Below are 17,970 nucleotides of genomic sequence, written 5' to 3' on the forward strand. Positions count from 1 at the left end.
ACTGCCTTTGATATTTCAGATAGCCATTCGCTGCCAACAACCACTGTTGCTTGAATTCCTTGCACTAGTCGTATAACTCCCCTAGGCCCAGTATTGACAGAAGTTTGAACAACATCTTCAACCAGCTTCGGCAGTTTGTTGATCCTATCTGCGATAGCATTAAATGTAATTAGGGACTTGGTTATGTGAAACCAACTTGTCCAAAAGTAAAATCGCTCCACACCTTAATTTATCAGTTAAAGCTTACTCTTAACATTAAACATAATGCTATAAAAGCTACATAATTGATACCAAAATAGTGATAAGTGCTACCATATTGTGAAACTTCAATAAGTTCCACCATATTGTAAAACTTGAAAGATGATTTGCTGTGCATACTATAGAAACAATTAGGCTGTGTTGTATGTCATTTTTTGGATTTCTGCAGAAATCCAAAAATGGACGTACAAGAAATCCAAAAATGACAAGCTGAGGAAACATACATACACAGATTTAGTTTGTGTCAAAAATAAAGGACCAATTGGTTGTCAACATACAAATAAGTCAAAACCAAAAGGGAATCTATATTCTTGTGTAAAAATAGCTATGGAGGTTGATTTGGAGAAGGAACTTCCAGAAGCTTTGCAAATCATCAATCAAGATGGGTGGAGTCACCATCAAGTGCTAGATTATGAGCAGATCCATTCAAGTGCATAGCTTGTCATGTTTATGGACATTTTGCTAAAAAAGTGTCCAAAAATCTAAGAAGAGCAGCCTACTTTAAAGCAGCAGTCAAGGAAGGAACCTGAGTTCAAGACAGTTGTGAGAGTAGGAATTTTCAGCATAAGAGGCCATCACAAGTGAGTCTGCCCACATCAAGCAACAAAAAATTTGAAGTTCCTGGGAATTTAGAGAGCTCAGCAAATCCTAAAAATATGGAGAAGGAAGACGGGTCACGGAGAGGAACAGACCATAGATTTCAACTCTGAACCAGCTCATCCTGGTAATGGTACAGACCCAACCCCTGAGAATCTAGTAGTCAATGCTGAATAAGAAGATAAGGAAGCAGAAGAAGGGGAAACTGAAGAAGAAACAGAGGCATCGGAGGAGGAAGCAGAGGAAACAAAGGAGGAAGAAAGAGACTCAGGGCAGGAAGACGAAAAAGAGGCGAAACCTGCAGTGCAGATCCATCTTGAGTCCTTTAAATCCTTCTCCTTTGCCAAAGTCCTGAAGAATGTTCCAAATCCTATTATTCCCTTACAAGGGGAAGGAAATCAAATCGAGCCCAGATAGCTCAAGATGCAGAAGTGAATAGTCACAGGGGACGTTAAGCAACTCTCGACTTCTTCCTAAGATAATTATGCTATGTTTCTGTATTTCACTCTGTAATCAATTTGTGAGAATCTATCCATGTACTCAGGAAACCAGTATGAATCCCTGTAGGAAAATTTGATTTATCTCCCCCTCCACCCCCCATTTCATGGAAGGAGATTGGAAATCTGGAATACTCCCAATCAGCACTATTTGTATGACTGTTGTTAGCTATGCTACAGCTCTTTTTATAATAAAATATTTTCCAGTTTCAGTAAAAACATACAAATTAGTCAATAAGCTTCGTTGTTTTGCATGGGATAATATATTCAACATGAATATTGTAGCACCTAGGTTGTCTCCTACTGGGGCTAGTTATGGCAATCGTTTTTACTTTTACAATAGCAATATTGCAATGTTCCACCAAGTTTCTGGGACGATGGGACGAGGGGACGCGGGAATGGGGAGACACACAGGGTGAACGTCCCACAAATTTTAGGGACATTCAAGGGAGGGGGAAAATCAGGGTATATATATATATATATAATTCAAATTCAAACTCATAATGAAATACATTGATTTAAATATTATAAATTATTCAATGGAATAGAAATAGTAAAATATTGTATACGTTGATTTCAATTCATCATTCATTATTCTAGAATCTGATTAGTACTAAGAAAAATAATAGATATTAAAGTCTAAAGACTAGAATAGTAAATTGAAATTACTCAAACTCAAACATAGTAAAAAGTGGCAGAGTCAAAGACTTGGTCTATGTTAGTTTGTGTAGCTCGGATAGGTGTTCTAGTCTCAGATGGTCTCTATGAGACTAAGGAACAATGTGGATTAATGATCTCCAATAACGAGAAAAAGTTTCTAAGGAAAATTGTCTTAATTAGAATAAATTAGCCAGTTTAATTATTTTTCTAAGTCTAACTTAGGAAAAGTGGTCAATTAATCAAGATTAATTGAGGCATATCGATTTCTCTCTAATGATTTCTAGAAAAGTCAAGATGATCTTAGCCATCGATTGGAGTTAAATAGTGGCCATTCATTACTCAGCAAGATATTACAAGAGGAGATCGATGGGGCTTTTGGAGACACAACGAATTGCAATGAGATCAAGCATGCAGTGTTAGCATGGAGGACACCAGCAATTGAGATCAGCAATGATTGAAGATTGAGTTACCAAAGAGAAATTTCTTCACAGTGATAGAGGGAGATCGATGTTGAAGAATCAAGGGCAATTAGGTGTAGTGTGATTCTTCTTGACTTGATAACAATTTGTGGAGTCTTTTTACGTTTCTTGTTAGCTTAATCTTCTTCTTATTATTATTAATGCATGTGCGCGTACTTCATCAAACTGCTACCAAAAACATAAGAACAAGAACACAAGATGTTGACTCTCTGCCAGGGCCAAAACTCTTTGAGAGGAAAACCCTTTAGTAAGTTTCTCTTATTGAAGCGCCAAGCCCTAGACCCCTGACTAGAATGCCCTCCAAGCACAAGTCAAGTCCTTCCTCCTTTCTACACTTTGTTCCCTGGCACTTAGTCTTCCTTCTTCTGACACTTTGCTTCCCGACACTTCGTCCTACTTCCGACAATTGATAGTAGTTCTTGTTAGGTATCTTCTATAAGAGATATTCCTCTTTATTCCTTGGTAGATTCCTTTACATATGAAGAGTACTTTATCCTTCCTCCAACCGAGCCCCTTCTTGAGATGTAGATGCAGGTCTGATATGACAGCAGTGTATCATTGTTTCTTCACACGTGTGAGGGGATTCCTTCAAGATTTTTGTGTGGAGGTCCTCTTTTCTTCTTCGCTTGAGTGTGCTTCCTTTTCGCTTGGGTGAGAGGCCTTATAGGCCTAGTTTTCTAGCCCAACCAAAGAGATATGTGTGACTGTGGTGGAGGGCTACTAAGACAGTAGAGATACCCTCTTTATCTTCGCACGTGTGACTGTAGCTTGCCCTAGAAACAGTCCTCTTGAGCTTGGTTGTGTACCCTTCTTCTTCACTGCACTTGGAGACCCTTTCTTCGTCCTTCTTTACTCTTTTCTCGGCTTCCTACCTTCGCTGATTTCAGAGGTGATTGCTTGACGTTATGATGGAGTGGACAACCTCTATATATAGAGGATTGTCCCTCCTTTTAGGCTGACTTGTTATCTTTGCTTCGGATGGCTTCTTTGGAGGTGTCTTTGCTTTGGAGGAGACTTGACTTTGCTTGGAGGTGACTTCTTTGACTTTAATACATAAGTATACTTATAGTAACATGCCCTTAAGGTCTTCAACATTTTCTTTTGACTATTTGACTCACTTATAGCACTTTAACATGTGCTAGACCGATTTCAATGAGCAAGAAACTCATTGACATATATTTTTAAAATAATATTTATTTTCTTGAATAAATACAAATATCAAAAGTACATTTATGAAGGCCCAGCCTAGTTACATTTCCTTCAAGACTCCCTCTTAACTAGGGAGGTATTCATACAACATTACAAGGTGTTTGGCTATGTTTCAATCTTGAAAAATTCACATAAGAGAAATCGGATTGGCAATCCATTTGTTATAGCATCATAGTAACCAACATTGTTTCCACAGCAAGGCCTTGACTGACAACTCTATCTCTCAATAGATCAGAGAACAATGTTGGTGAGACCAATGACTTATAGACACCTTAGTCATTGTCTCTCAAGGTACATACCCACTCGGGTGTTCACTGAGTATGACCTTCTAGGACTATTCTTATCTTGGGTTCCCAACCCTTAAAGAATATTGGTCCTCTTGCCTACTCTTGTCTTGGATGCCCTACACATCCTCAAAGAGTATCGGATGCCACATGATTACCCAATCCTCCCATTCTTTCTTCTCAAGTGAAGACAAGAATGTTGTGTCTATCTCTTCCTCTCAATTGAGGAAGACATGCCCAAGTATCCTCTAACAAGGTACTTGTCCAAGTTCCTTTGTAATTGGGAACTTGTTATAACTCCCTCTTAGCTAGGGACTTGTCCATTCATCAGCAACTTCTTCTTCATGGGTCCTTCAACTGCTTGATCTCCTTCTTTCCTTTGATGTCATGAAGTCTTTGTTCGAACTTCTTCTTGGTAGGGCACCATCCATTGATCACTTTCCTTCCTAGTTTGTCATGTCATTGCTTCCTTTGTGGAAAGTGGCCTTCTTGTCATATATCAGGTTCTCTTGTCATCTGGTTATTCCTTGTCATCTTGTCTATGCTTCGGACTACTCTTCACATGGATGCTTCTTTGTACTTGCTTGTTCCCATGCTTTGATCTAGTAGCCCTTCATGACTTCATCCTGATATTGCTTCAACATTAAATGGTGCTTTTGCTGGATGGCTTCTTCATCATGACATCTTCGTAGAGTAGAATCAGTTATTTGCACCTTTCATATCTCCAAGGCCTTCATAGGTGTCAAGGGTCCTTTGATCTTTTCCTTTCTTAGTCAGAGTTGTCCTACCTTCTTTCGGGAGATGTCTTCAATGGATCTTTGTCAGATAGTGATTCTTTGTGATCATGGTGTTCTTCACATGCTTGATCTCTTTCTTCATTTGCTTCTTCATGGATAGATTGATCAACCACCTTATGCTCCTTGTGGGAGCACTTCTTCATTGCTTGCTTCTAGGACTAGTCAGCATTCCTTCTTCACTTGCTTCTTAGTCAGTAATCTTATACTCCTTATGTGAGTATTTCTTTTTGTTGACCTTCATTGCATTGTAGTACATGCCTTCGAGCATGTCATTGGTGAAAGAGATTCTTTCATACTTGATCATGTCATAGAACTATTCCCATGACTCAATAATATACATATAATAACATGACTAAACTTTGATGCATACATACCTCATCTTGATTCTCCTTTGATCATCTTAGCTTCATTTGGTTGTCCTTGGTGTGGCCCTTCTTGCTTCATCTTAGCTTGCCTACATATCATCCTTTTCTTCAATCCCATGAATGGGATTCCTAATGAGACATCTGTTTTTTTTATGAATCTTCTTTTGAAGATTCCATCATAGGATCTTGAAGACCCTTACCTTGCAAATGTTTCTTTCCTTTTGATGATGGAGGTCTCCTAAGATTCTTAATCATGATCAATTTTCTTTCATTGTGGATGAGGTCCTATACTAGGTATGCTCCTTCTACATGAATATCTTGAGCTATATCTACCATGATCCTATATTCTAGAAGATATTTCTAACCATGCATTTAGTTCTATTATAAATGCTCCTTCTACATGAGTATTTAGAACTCTTGTACATCATGCTTCTAGATTCTAGAAGGTGTTTCTAGCCATGCAATTTTATTCTATTACTACATGCTTCTATCCTACTCAAAACCTTGAAATAAGACCTTAAGTAAAGAAGTAGACTTAGTCATAGTAGAGATCCGGAGGATCTTCCTTCTTTTGCTTCTTGTCTTCTTCTTTCATTTCTTGAGTCACATGAGCTTCTTCCCTTTTCTTTTTTTTGTTGTCCTTCTTTAGTTTAGGACAATTCATTTTGTAGTGTCCATATTCTTGGCATCCATAGCATTGGATTTTGGACATATCTTTGTTGTTTGTTCTTCGTGGACCAAATTTGCCAAATTTTCCCTTTCTCTTGGCCATGGTAGCAAATGCTTGCTCCTTTCAGCCCACATCTTCCTTTGCTCTAAGTCTTGTTTCCTCTATCTTGCATACAGACCACATTTCACTTAGTGGGGTGGCTTCCTTCTTTTCATATACGCTTGATGTGAAGTTGCCCCAATCCTCAGGTAGAGCATTGAGTACTACAGTTGTCATTTCCCTGTCGGACATAACTTCCCCTAGCTCTTGAAGTTGATCCCTCATCTCAGAGATCTTCATGAAGTAGGGAGTTATTCCCTCCTTCGATATCTTCATCTTGTACAATTCATTTCGTAGAGATATCACTTCTCTAGTTGTGCTTACCGATAATAGCTCTACTAGTTTATCATAGATTTCTTTTGATGTTTCAAGTTTGGAGACATAAGGAATGAGAGAACCTTTGATGGATTCTATTATAATCCTTTGAGCTCTTGTCTCATCCTTATTATACTTGGCTAAGGCTTGAGATTTTTCCTTAGCAGGAATAGTAACATTCCCTTTGATGTGTTCTAGGAGTTCATTCTCCTTGAGAAGTAAATCAGTCCTCTTCTTCCATACAAGAAAGTTATTGGTACCTACCAATTTGCTAAGGCTTGAGTTTGTTCCTTAGTAGGAATAGTAACATTCCCTTTGATGTGTTCTAGGAGTTCATTCTCCTTGAGAAGTAAATCAGTCCTCTTCTTCCATGCAAAAAATTTATTGGTACCTACCAATTTGTTGATTTCCTTGCAAAAAGACATTGATGTATATTCAGAAGGGGACATATACTTACTTGATAGATTTTGAGATGTAGTGGACTTGCTTTCTCCTTGAAGACTTGATGACTTGCCTCCCTTAGATCTTGATGTTCTTCAAGTTGCTTTCTCTCAAGTGGGCTTGCTTGATGACTTGTAGCTTGATGTAGGTCCTTCTTTGACTTGCTCTTCTTGTAGGTGTCTTTATGTAAGGCTCTTCTTGCTTTGTAGTCTTCCTTGATGAAAGATAGATGGTAGACATTTTTGAAGTGATTGAGACTTCTTGGCTAGATGCTTCAACTTTTGTAGATGTCCTTCCGTGATGAGTGTTCTTGAGATGCCCTTTCCTTGATGTGTCACCTTAAGCTCTGATACCATGTTGAAAAATCAAGGGCAATTAGGTGTAGTGTGATTCTTCTTGAATTGATAACAATTTGTGGAGTCTTTTTACTTTTCTTTTTAGCTTAATCTTCTTCTTCTTATTATTAATGCATGTGTGTGTACTTCATCAAACTACTACCAAAAACATAAGAACAAGAACACAAGATGTTGGCTCTCTGCCAGGGCCAAAACCTCTCTTCTCTTTGAGAGGAAAACCCTTTAGTAAGTTTCTCTTATTGAAGCTTCTTATTGATCAATGTCAAACCCTGGACCCTTGACTAGAATGTCCTCCAAGCACAAGTCAAGTCCTTCCCCCTTTCTGCACTTTGTTCCCCAGCACTTAGTCTTCCTTCTTCCGGCACTTTGTCCTACTTCCGGCAACTAACAGTAGTCCTTGTTAGGTATCTTCTATAAGAGATTCCTCTTTATTCCTTGGTAGATTCCTTTACATATGAAGAGTACTTTATCCTTCCTCCAACCGAGCCCCTTCTTGAGATGTAGATGCAAGTCTAATATGACAGCAGTGTATCATTGTTTCTTCGCACATGTGAGGGGATTCCTTCAAGATTCTTGTGTGGAGGTCCTCTTTTCTTCTTCGCTTGAGTGTGCTTCCTTTTCACTTGAGTGAGAGGCCTTATAGGCCTAGTTTTCTAGCCCAACCAATGAGATATGTGTGACTGTGGTGGAGGGCTGCTAAGACAGCAGAGATACCCTCTTTATCTTCGCACGTGTGATTGCAGCTTGCCCTAGAAACAATCCTCTTGAGCTCGGTTGTGTACCCTTCTTCTTCGCTGCACTTGGAGACCCTTTCTTCGTCCTTCTTTACTCTTTTCTCGGCTTCCTACCTTCGCTGATTTCAGAGGTGATTGCTTGACGTTATGATGGAGTGGACAGCCTCTATATATAAAGGATTGTCCCTCCTTTTAGGATGACTTGTTGTTTGTAGGCTGACTTGCTATCTTTGCTTCGGATGGCTTCTTTGGAGGTGTCTTTGCTTTGGAGGAGACTTGACTTTGATTGGAGGTGACTTCTTTGAATTTAATACATAAGTATACCTATAGTAACATGCCCTTAAGGTCTTCAACGTTTTCTTTTGACTATTTGACTCACCTATAGCACATTAACATGTGCTAGACCTATTTCAATGAGCAAGAAACTCATTGACATATATTGCAAAAATAATATTTCTTTTCTTGAATAAATACAAATATCAAAAGTACATTTACGAAGACCCAACATAGTTACATTTCCTTCAACAATCGATTTTATCTGCAGAGGCCGAGTTTCCCAGCAATGGTGCAAATTGACTGAAGAGGCTGAGTTGCCGGAGGAAGAACGAAATGTTGAATGGTGTTGTCATTGATGTCAACCCTAGGGTTTGACTTTGACTAAACACTTGTCACTGATGTCAACAATTGTTAATGAATGCTCTTATATTTGTCTAAATTACATCAAGTTGGAAGCTCCACTATTGGATGCTTAAAAACCCTAGCTCTAGGGTTTAGGTTCCCTGGACTAAGGACATACCCTGAACTTGTTCAAGGTTTTTGAAGTAGCAAATCACTAAGTTTGCCGCAAAAATCCTCGTCAAGATGTTTCTGATGGTATGTGGCACGCCCCGAAAGGCCTCCTAGTTTGTGAGATATTCACATTTGAAGTTGAAGACCCTAGTCAATGGGTCAAAACCCCAAGGGGTGGTTAAATGGCATCTCATCATTGGCCAATTTATCAAATCAAGTGTTTCTCATCTAGGTTTAAGGGTTAACCTTTGTATGAAGGGTCTCAAGCATACACAACCAAAGTCCCTCATCAAAACCAAATATTAAACCCCAAACTCCACAAGGCTTGTTTATATATAAGGTTTCTTGGACTTAAAATAAGAATTAAAAATTCTAATTCACAAGGAAGTCGACCTCCCACAAAAAGGGTCTTTGTTTATATATAAGATTCCTTGGACTTAAAATAAGAATTAAAAATTCTAATTCACAAGGAAGTTGGCCTCCCACAAAAGGGTCTATCTCCTAGTCAAACCTAAAAGTCGAATTCAAACCTTAAATCCTCCTCTATAAAAGGACCTCGAGTCAATAATGTAAGAAAACGTCCCCCCCCCCAAGTTCCAAACCCGAAACTGTGTCTCGTACGAATCCGTGGGGGATGCACTGGCAGAACCGCGGATCGGAGGAAATAAGACAATTCTTGGAAATTCGGAACCATGCTGGCCCGATCCGCAGTTCCGAATTTCTGAACCGCGATTCTGCCAGCAGATTTGCCTCGAATCCACAACGAATTGGGCAAGGATCCGTACGAATCCCAAGCAGTTCTGAGGCCCGGCGGGCGATTCCGTGGTGGCCGGCCCATAAATCTTTTTTTTTATTTTTTTTCTTTAACTTGAGTTGGGAGTGGGTTTAAGGTGAGTTAGGGAAATAATAGATGGGGATAAAACTTATTTCCCCCCTCTCATTTTCTCACTCTTGTATTTTTGGAGAGCTTGGAGAAGAGAAGAGAAGAGAGGCTCGAGACGAGCTTGGAGGAGTGATAGAGGAGTGATGGAGGAAGAGCTAGGAGCAGTGAAGGAGGACGAGCTTGGAGGAGTAAAGAAGGGCTTCCATATAAAAAAGCTAAAGAGGTAAGTGCAAACCCCAAACTCCCTCATTTTTCTATCATTGTTGTTTGTATTTTTCCTCTTCCCTCTCCTACTCTTTCCCATTCTTTCTTCTTGCTCATTTCATTGCAGATTGTCCATCTATATTCATATTCCAAAATGGTGTTCTTTTGGCTTCTATGTATCATTCCACTTTTGGTTTTCATGATGGTAAGAGGGGGGAGGAATAGAAGGGAAGAAGAACAAGAGGATAGTGGTCCCCCTATGAGTGAACCAATGTATGATAAGGAGGAAGGGTTTGAAGAGGAAAGGGATGAAGAGGACACTGAAATACAAGAGGGGAAAGTTGCATTAACACCCTTGTGGAATTATGTGACCAAACTTGAAGGGGGAAAAGGTGGTGGAAGCTACAAGTTTTTGTGCCCTCATGGTTGTCATGGAGGAAAACCATATAGTGGTTCATATACCTGTGTGAGGAGGCATCTTTGTGGGGTGTTGGAAAGTGATGAGAAAAAGGGTGTCGTGGGGATAGCAATTTTCCCTAAGGTTTCAATTGAACAAAGAAGAAAATACATCCAAATAGAGAAAGTTGCACAACAGAAAAACAAGAAACAAAAAACTCATTTTGAATCAAGTGCAACCTCTAGATTTGGTAGCTCATCTCCTCATGGCACTTTTGCAACCTCTGGATGGAAAGATAGTTCGGTTTCTTTGTGCTTGCAGTGTACCATTCAATGTGCTTCACTCTCCCTATTGGCATGATATGGTTAAGGGCATCAATGAAGCCCCAAAAGGATACAAGAGCCCCAACTATGAGAAAGCTAGAACAGTGTTATTAGAAAGAGAAAAAGCAAAGGTTCAAAGAGCTTTGACACGTTTTACAAATGAGTGGGTGGATTGTGGGGTATCCATCGTATCAGATGGGTGGACAAATGTTAGAAACCAACATTTGATAAATGTTCTTGGTGTTTCTACTAGTGGTGCAGTGTTTATTACATGTCATGACTCCTCCATCAGTGCAACTTCCCAAAACATTGTAGATCTCCTATTGCAATCAATCAAAGATGTTGGTCCTAATAATGTGGTTCAAGTGATCACTGATAATGTAGCAAATTGTAAGGCAACAAGAAAAATTACTGAGTGTACTCATCCACACATCTTTTGGTCTGGGTGATTGGTGCACACATTGAACCTTTTGATGCATGATATTGTGAAGCATAAAGAATGTGAATGGATTAATGAGATTTACAAGAGATGGAAGCAACTCATTAAATGTATCACAGGGCATACAAGAGTAAACTACTTTTATGGCACTTACTCCAAGTTGCAGTTGCTTAAACTTGCAAAAACAAGATTTGCGAGTTATTACTTCGCCTTTCGGCAGCGAGTGAAGGTGAAACAAGCTTTAACTAATATGGTGACCTCTAAATCAAGGGATGACATTAACACTGATAAAGATGGTGCTAATGTAGCCAAAGACACTATTCTTGACATTTACTTTTGGTCAAAGATTAAATATGTTTTGCAATTCACCAAACCAATTTATTACATGATCAAGTTTACAGATTCAGATTGGCCAATAATTAGGGAGGTGTATGAGCAAATGGATAGCATGTTGGGGCAGATTAAAGACATTGTTGAGCCTAGAGATATCACCTTATACAATTATATTTGTGTATAGGTGGAAATCAATGGGATGCCAAACATTCCATGCATGCCTTAGCATATGTTCTAACACCTAAATACTGTAATGTTTCAAACTAGGAAAAATAGTGCTATGCAAAGAAAATAATAAAAAAAACACCATAAAATTGAAACATTCAGTGCGCACCCATAAAAAGTCCAGGAATAACCAGCAGTTGAGTCGTTTTATTATAATCTGGGACAAAAGTACAATAATGTGGAAGTGGTGCACCTGGGCTTGCCTCAATGGCAAGTGTGATCAAACCCAGGTGGTAATATGTCAAGTCCAGATGGCACAAATAACTACTGCAATGATGCCCTGCGCTACCCTTGTGAAACTGTGTTGTCTACTGCAAAGATGTTGCTAGAAACCCCACCTCCAGTGCTCATAAAATTACGAGAAATTAATCCCAGCCTCTACGCAAGAAACACAGAATAGCCCATGAAGGAATTGGCGAAATGTTGACCTCTGAATTTTGGCCCAAAAACTCCTTAGCTCCTCTAACTGCTCGCTGAGTTGGGACCCCTGTTTGACCCCTCAAATCTGCCCAGAAAATTATATAAAATTAGGAGTGTGATCCTTGCCCAAAACCCAGAAAGGGTTTCCCTTGGTTCCAACCTTCAAAAATTGACCCTTCACAGCTTGGCCCTCCTCCAATTTCGAATTTTGTTGCTGTGACTGATCCTGTCAATCTCTGCTCTCCCAACTCCAGCAATCCTCCTCAAATGGTCCTCCAAATGATCTCCCAGCACCCCAGCTCCAAACTCCCCTGGATGGTGCTGCCCCAAAGAGTCTCACTCCAATGATTGCGCAGTCATGGAGGAGATGACACAGTCCTGCGTGTGATGAAATGAGAGTTGCGTGTAGGATGGCCCTCTTGTCTGTAGCTGCCCTCTATACTCCTAAAAATGATGAAAGGATGCTCCTGTCTTCCCAACTTCCTGAAGTGCCTCATGTTGTGACTGCGCAATCCCTGCGCTGTTGTAACTCCCCCTGCTGCTGGTACTCGACTTACAGTTGTTGTAACTCATCTCCCTGTTGCTACTACGAATTAAGATGAAGATGAACTCCCTCCTAGAGCTGGCACTCAAAGTCCACCGAAGCAAGGGTTGAGATCTCCACTCGGAGACACCCGTGTGTTAAACAGCACAATAACCCAACTAAGCAACTCGAGCAACTAAGATTGAGCTCAATATGTCAAAAGATAGGATGCTGAAATGAGGAGAGTTGCCTTCCTTATATAGATTTCGTGGAGCACTTTTCCCTCCATTTTCCCTCCATCGTGGGTCCCTCACTTAACCATCGATTTCCCCTCCATGCAAATCGAACTAGGGAATGCATATTCTCCTAGCATGGGTGGCGCCATGTACAAATTAACTACATCGAAATAACTTCTACTAAGTCTAGCCTCCTAATAAAATCGAATGGGCCCCATCACCTCCAAAATCGGCCCCAAAATGTAGAAATTAATCCTGTTCCAAAATAATTTAGGAAGGGACATTACAGTCCTCCCCTCCCAAATGTTGCTTGTCCCCAAGCAACTTCAGTGTTGGATGCTCAAGTATGTGCTCGCCCTCCCAAGTAGCATCCTCATCCGGCAAGCTCCTCCAATGCACCAAAAATCGCTTGTCCTCAAGCAATGCCTAAGCAAGCATCCTCTCTAACTGTTGCTCCCCACTGTCACTGCAAAATGTGTCAGGGTCCCAAATGTGCCACTGGATCGTGCCTGACCTCTGCACTATCCTGATATGAAAGAATCCTTCAATACCAGGATCCCAGGCCATCCTGTCCAACATGAAGCTCCCCTCGCTCCACTCATTATCCTGCCCGGTGCAAGTACCAGAAGTCCCCTGCTCCATCAGTGACTCGCTAAAGCCCAATGGAAGATTTGTATGATCTCCCCCTATAGTAGCCAGCGCATCCCTAAAGGTTATTGAGTTGTGAAGAGTTGTGATGCTCCAGTTCCCTACTAGTCCCAGAGTGGTGCCACCATGTTGATGCTGCGCTACTCTGACTATGACATACTCCCCATCATGCGCAGACAGTATCCTCCCCTCCTGAGGCCTAGTGGCGAAAAATCTCTGGGAGCCAAGCTCATGCCCAAGCATCTCCATGATGCCAATATCTACCCCTCCACTACCAATCTCAACTCTGAGCCATAATAGGACAAGTCTGCCTCGCCATGCAGTGGAGGTTTCAGTGGTCCCCCATGTATCAACCCCAAAGTGAATTGGATCATCCTCTGCCATGACCCTGCTCGTCACAAAGTGGAGTGATCTGTCGGCCAACCGAATCCCCAGATTCCCCAAACATACTCCAACTCATAACTCCCACTCCTCACAGGATGTCGCTGCGTAACGTCATTACCAACTAGAACCCATCTGGCCCTCATCTCCGATCCCTGTATGTATTCCCTAGGTGGACCCCAAGTATAAGGAGTAGGTCTCATGCCTGTGAACCTTCCCTGCTCCTGCTAGACCACGCAATGAAATCCGTTATCCCAACTCCTAATGATACACCTCAACACTGCTCAAAGTCTGGGTACCCTCCTGTAGACGAAGTCTACCATCCACCGTCCCTCAAGTGTGAGCTCAGGGGTGGAATATATGCTACCTCGGCTATCAACCACGCCATCCCTAAGCCTGTATCCGACAGCTCATGCACCTACCAAGGGTCTCAACTGAAGAGTCTCCTCCCAGCTCATGGCACGCAGTGTCTCATCCAACTGTCTAGGGTGAGCCTCCCATACCTTGCTGCCTGAATGGAGAGTGTCAAGGGGAAACAACCAAACACTCTGTGACTGTAAGCAACACTGGAGGATGATGGGCGGGTATGTCCCAAACGGTATGATCAAAATTCTGCCGAAATGCCCAAGAGTGATCCTACAGATGACACTCTCTCCACCTCGGATCTGTTGATAACTCCCTCGAAGCCCTGTCTCCACTAAGCATGGTGTCCCTAGATGCTCAACAATGTCCTCATCGATCCTAGGTGAGCTGCATCCAACGGTACACCTAATGCCCCTGTCCATATGCCTCCTTGGAGGCAACGCTCCAAGAGCCCGCTGCGCCGCACCATGCGTCACTGCACACCACCAAGCAACACTGCATTCCTCGACATGCCACTGTATGTCGCAACCTGTCCCTGTACACCACTGGATACCCTCGGCTATGGCTATGCCATCCTATACCGTCTTGTGTCCCGCCTGTATGCCATCCTATAGGTGGTCCCTCCTGGATCCCAATGCCAATCGGGGCTTCCAGCATCCCCTGTGCCTAGAAACTCCTACTGAGCTCCACCGAGGTCCACCACCATCTCCATAGCCGACCCCACCGGGTACCAACTCAGAATCTCTCGCCACCCAACCCCAAGAGAGGGATCGAATGCACGAATTCCCGCACATAGAACAACCCCAACATGTGGGTGTTGCACCCTGTGCAACTCAGGTCATCTCATCTCGCTATCCTGGTCAATACATAAAATCTGACTAGGTAGCTCTATCTCTCTCTGTCCAATGGGCCATGGTAACCTAACAGTGCTGCCAGCCCCATCTATGTATGCCCAAAGAGGGTTGTTCTCACACTCCAACGTGCACTTTAGATGGACCAGTAGGGAATCCAACCACTCCACAACATGAGTCAATTTGGCCGTGGACTCCACACAAACCGCTCTCATGCCCTCCAACTCCTTGTTCTGCTGCAGAATAGCCTCACGCAATAATGCGACCTTCCTTTTTAATGCTAGAAGATCGGCCTGAAACTAGTGGAAATGTTGTGGGCACCTCTCGCCTATAAACTCGGTCATAGCTCCAAATACCTCAGCAACTATTGGCATCTCGTCCATGGGTGGCTCCTCCTCAATAGATGGCTCTATGTGTGTAGGGCCTAGGCTCTATCTTATCCACCAAGGTATCAACTGGGGCTATCAAAGAGGTCTCTAATAAAGGTGACTCTTGTGCCACACCGGGTATATCGATGTGCTCCTCAGCATCTTGTGGGTTCTCAACATCATGCTCAACCTCCTCCTCAGGATCCTGATATCTAAAGCCAAGTCTCCACCAAAAAAAAGCGCCCAGTGGTCTCACCCTCTAACTATCTCTATCCTGCCGCTCCTTTTAAGAAGATCTGGTGCCCTGATCTGGTCGACTTTCCCCACTAGATGTAGATGGTTTCACCCCCACGACCTGCTCACCTATAACATCTCTGTTGTAAGGGTGAGGATGGGTTTGGTCTGTCACCCTCCTCAACTGGGCCAACCGCTCATCGTCCCAATGAATTCTACCCCAGAATTTTTGCATGCTAGATTTCCCTTGAGCCATGGGTTTGTCTCCGGTTTCACCTGTCACTGTGTACTCATACCCAAAGCTTCTGTGATCTTCTAGCTAGTTTCCCACAATTGGGCCAAGATCATACTCTGATACCATTGTAATGTTCCAAACTAGGAAAAATAGTGCTATGCAAAGCAAATAATAAAAACAACACCATAAAATTGAAACATTTAGTGCGCACCCATAAAAATTCCAAGAATAACCAATAGTTGAGTCGTTTTATTATAATCTGGGACAAAAGTACAATAATGTGGAAGTGGTGCACCTGGGCTTGCCTCAATGGCAAGCGTGATCAAACCCAGGTGGTAATATGTCAAGCCCAGATGGCACAAATAACTACTGCAATGATGCCCTGCGCTGCCCTTGTGAAACTATGTTGTCTACTGCAAAGATGCTACTGGAAACCCCACCTCCGGTGCTCAGAAAATTACAGGACATTAATCCCAGCTTCTACGCAAGAAACTCAGAATAACCCACGAAGGAATTAGCCAAATGTTGACCTCGGAATTTTGGCCCAAATTCTCCTTAGCTCCTTTAGCTGTTGGCTGAGTTGGGACCCCTGTTTGACCCCTCAGATCTACCCAGAAAATTCTATAAAATTAGGAGTGTGATCCTTGCCCAAAACCCAGAAAAACCCAGAAAGGGTTTCCCTTGGTTCCAACCTTAAAAAATTGACCCTTCACAGCTTGGCCCTCCTCCAATTTCGAATTTTGTTGCTGTGACTGATCCTGTCAATCTTTGCTCTCCCAACTCCAGCAATCCTCCTCAAATGGCCCTCCAAATGATCTCCCAGCACCCCAGCTCCAAACTCCCCCAGATGGTGCTGCCCCAAAGAGTCTCACTCCAATGACTGCGTAGTCATGGAGGAGATGATGCAGTCCTGCGTGTGATGAAATGAGAGTTGCATGTAGGATGGCCCTCTTGTCTATAGCTGCCCACTATACCTCTGAAAATGATGAAAGGATGCTCCTGTCTCCCCAACTTCCCAAAGTGCCGCACACCGTAACTGCAAAATCCTCGCGTTGTTGTAACTCCCCCTGCTGTTGGTACTCAACTTACAATTGTTGTAACTCGTCTCCCTATTGTTGCTACGAACTAAGATGAAGAAGAACTCCCTCCTAGGGCTGGCACTCGAAGTCCACCGAAGCAAGGGTTGAGATCTCTGTTCGGAGACACTCGTGTGCTAAACAGTACAGTAACCCAGCTAAGCAACTCAAGCATCTAAGATTGAGTTCAATATGTCAAAAGATAAGACGCTGAAATGAGGAGAGTTGCCTTATATAGATTTCGTGGAGCACTTTTCCCTCCATTTTCCCTCCATCGTGTGTCCCTCACTTAACCATCGATTTCCCCTCCATGCAAATCAAACTACGGAATGCGTATTCTCCTAGTGTGGGTGGCCCCCATGTACAAATTAACCACATCGAAATAACTTCTACTAAGTCTAGCCTCCTAATAAAATCGAATGGGCCCCATCACATCCAAAATCGTCCCCAAAATGTAGAAATTAATCCTGTTCCAAAATAATTTAGGATGGGGCATTACAAATACTATCATCTATCATGGCTTTCAACACCAACACCAGTGGGGGGAGCAGGAGAAACCCACACCTAGATCCAAAGGTTCTATCTGGTTATATGAAAGCATTGGATAAATTAGTCCCTGGTGAGGAGAAGTCTGCCATGCTACAAAAACATTTAAGCAACTATACGCTTCGCACTGGTCCATTTGGGAGCATGCATGCAATTAGAGATTGAGAGAATTTATCTTCTCTTGAGTGGTGGAACATACATGGAGGTGCTACTCCACTTCTACAAACTTTGGCATTTCGGGTGCTATCATAGGTGCTAAACACTTCTTCTGCAAAGAGGTGTTGGAGCTCTTATTCTTTCATCCACAAAAGGAACAGGTTAAATTTAGACCTCGCAAAGAGCTTGGTTTATGTTCACTACAACTTGCAATTGTTGTCCCATTACTGTGATGATGCAAAGACTAAAAAAGACCTTAAGGTTTGGGACAAAAATCCATAGGAGCCCAATTTGGAGGATGGAGTTTTGCGATTAGAGTAATTGGAAGATGCTCTTATCCAAGATGATGATGATCAAGTTGAGATGCCACCCCCATTCGATCCCTTGGTTCCCAGATTCCATGCTTCAACACCAACAACAAGGGCTTCATCTTCATCAATTCCACTGCCCCAACTTCCAGAACCACCATCTTCACCATCTTCTTCATTGCCACCTCGTGGAGGCTCACGTATTGTTCGTGGTGGAAGGAGGAGAGATGAGTAGATATATTCATAGTTGACTACTTTTGTCATAGATTAG

General features: G+C 42.2%; 1 protein-coding gene across 2 annotated transcripts in view; it reads right to left on the reverse strand.

Moving 5' to 3' along the window:
- Positions 1–17,970, reverse strand: part of LOC149157997 (Protein kinase superfamily protein) — a 349,830-nt gene that overhangs the window by 325,147 nt on the left and 6,713 nt on the right. For both annotated transcript variants that reach the window (XM_089436081.1, XM_089436080.1), the window contains exon 3: positions 6–148. In XM_089436081.1, coding sequence (XP_089292207.1) covers positions 6–148 — 143 coding nt within the window. The remainder of the gene's footprint in view (positions 1–5; positions 149–17,970) is intronic.

The sequence above is a fragment of the Pinus tabuliformis genome, chromosome 5_2 (assembly GCF_031772625.1).
Source record: "Pinus tabuliformis cultivar Carrire ecotype Pingquan chromosome 5_2, CPIR1, whole genome shotgun sequence".
Classification (NCBI taxonomy): Eukaryota; Viridiplantae; Streptophyta; class Pinopsida; order Pinales; family Pinaceae; genus Pinus; species Pinus tabuliformis.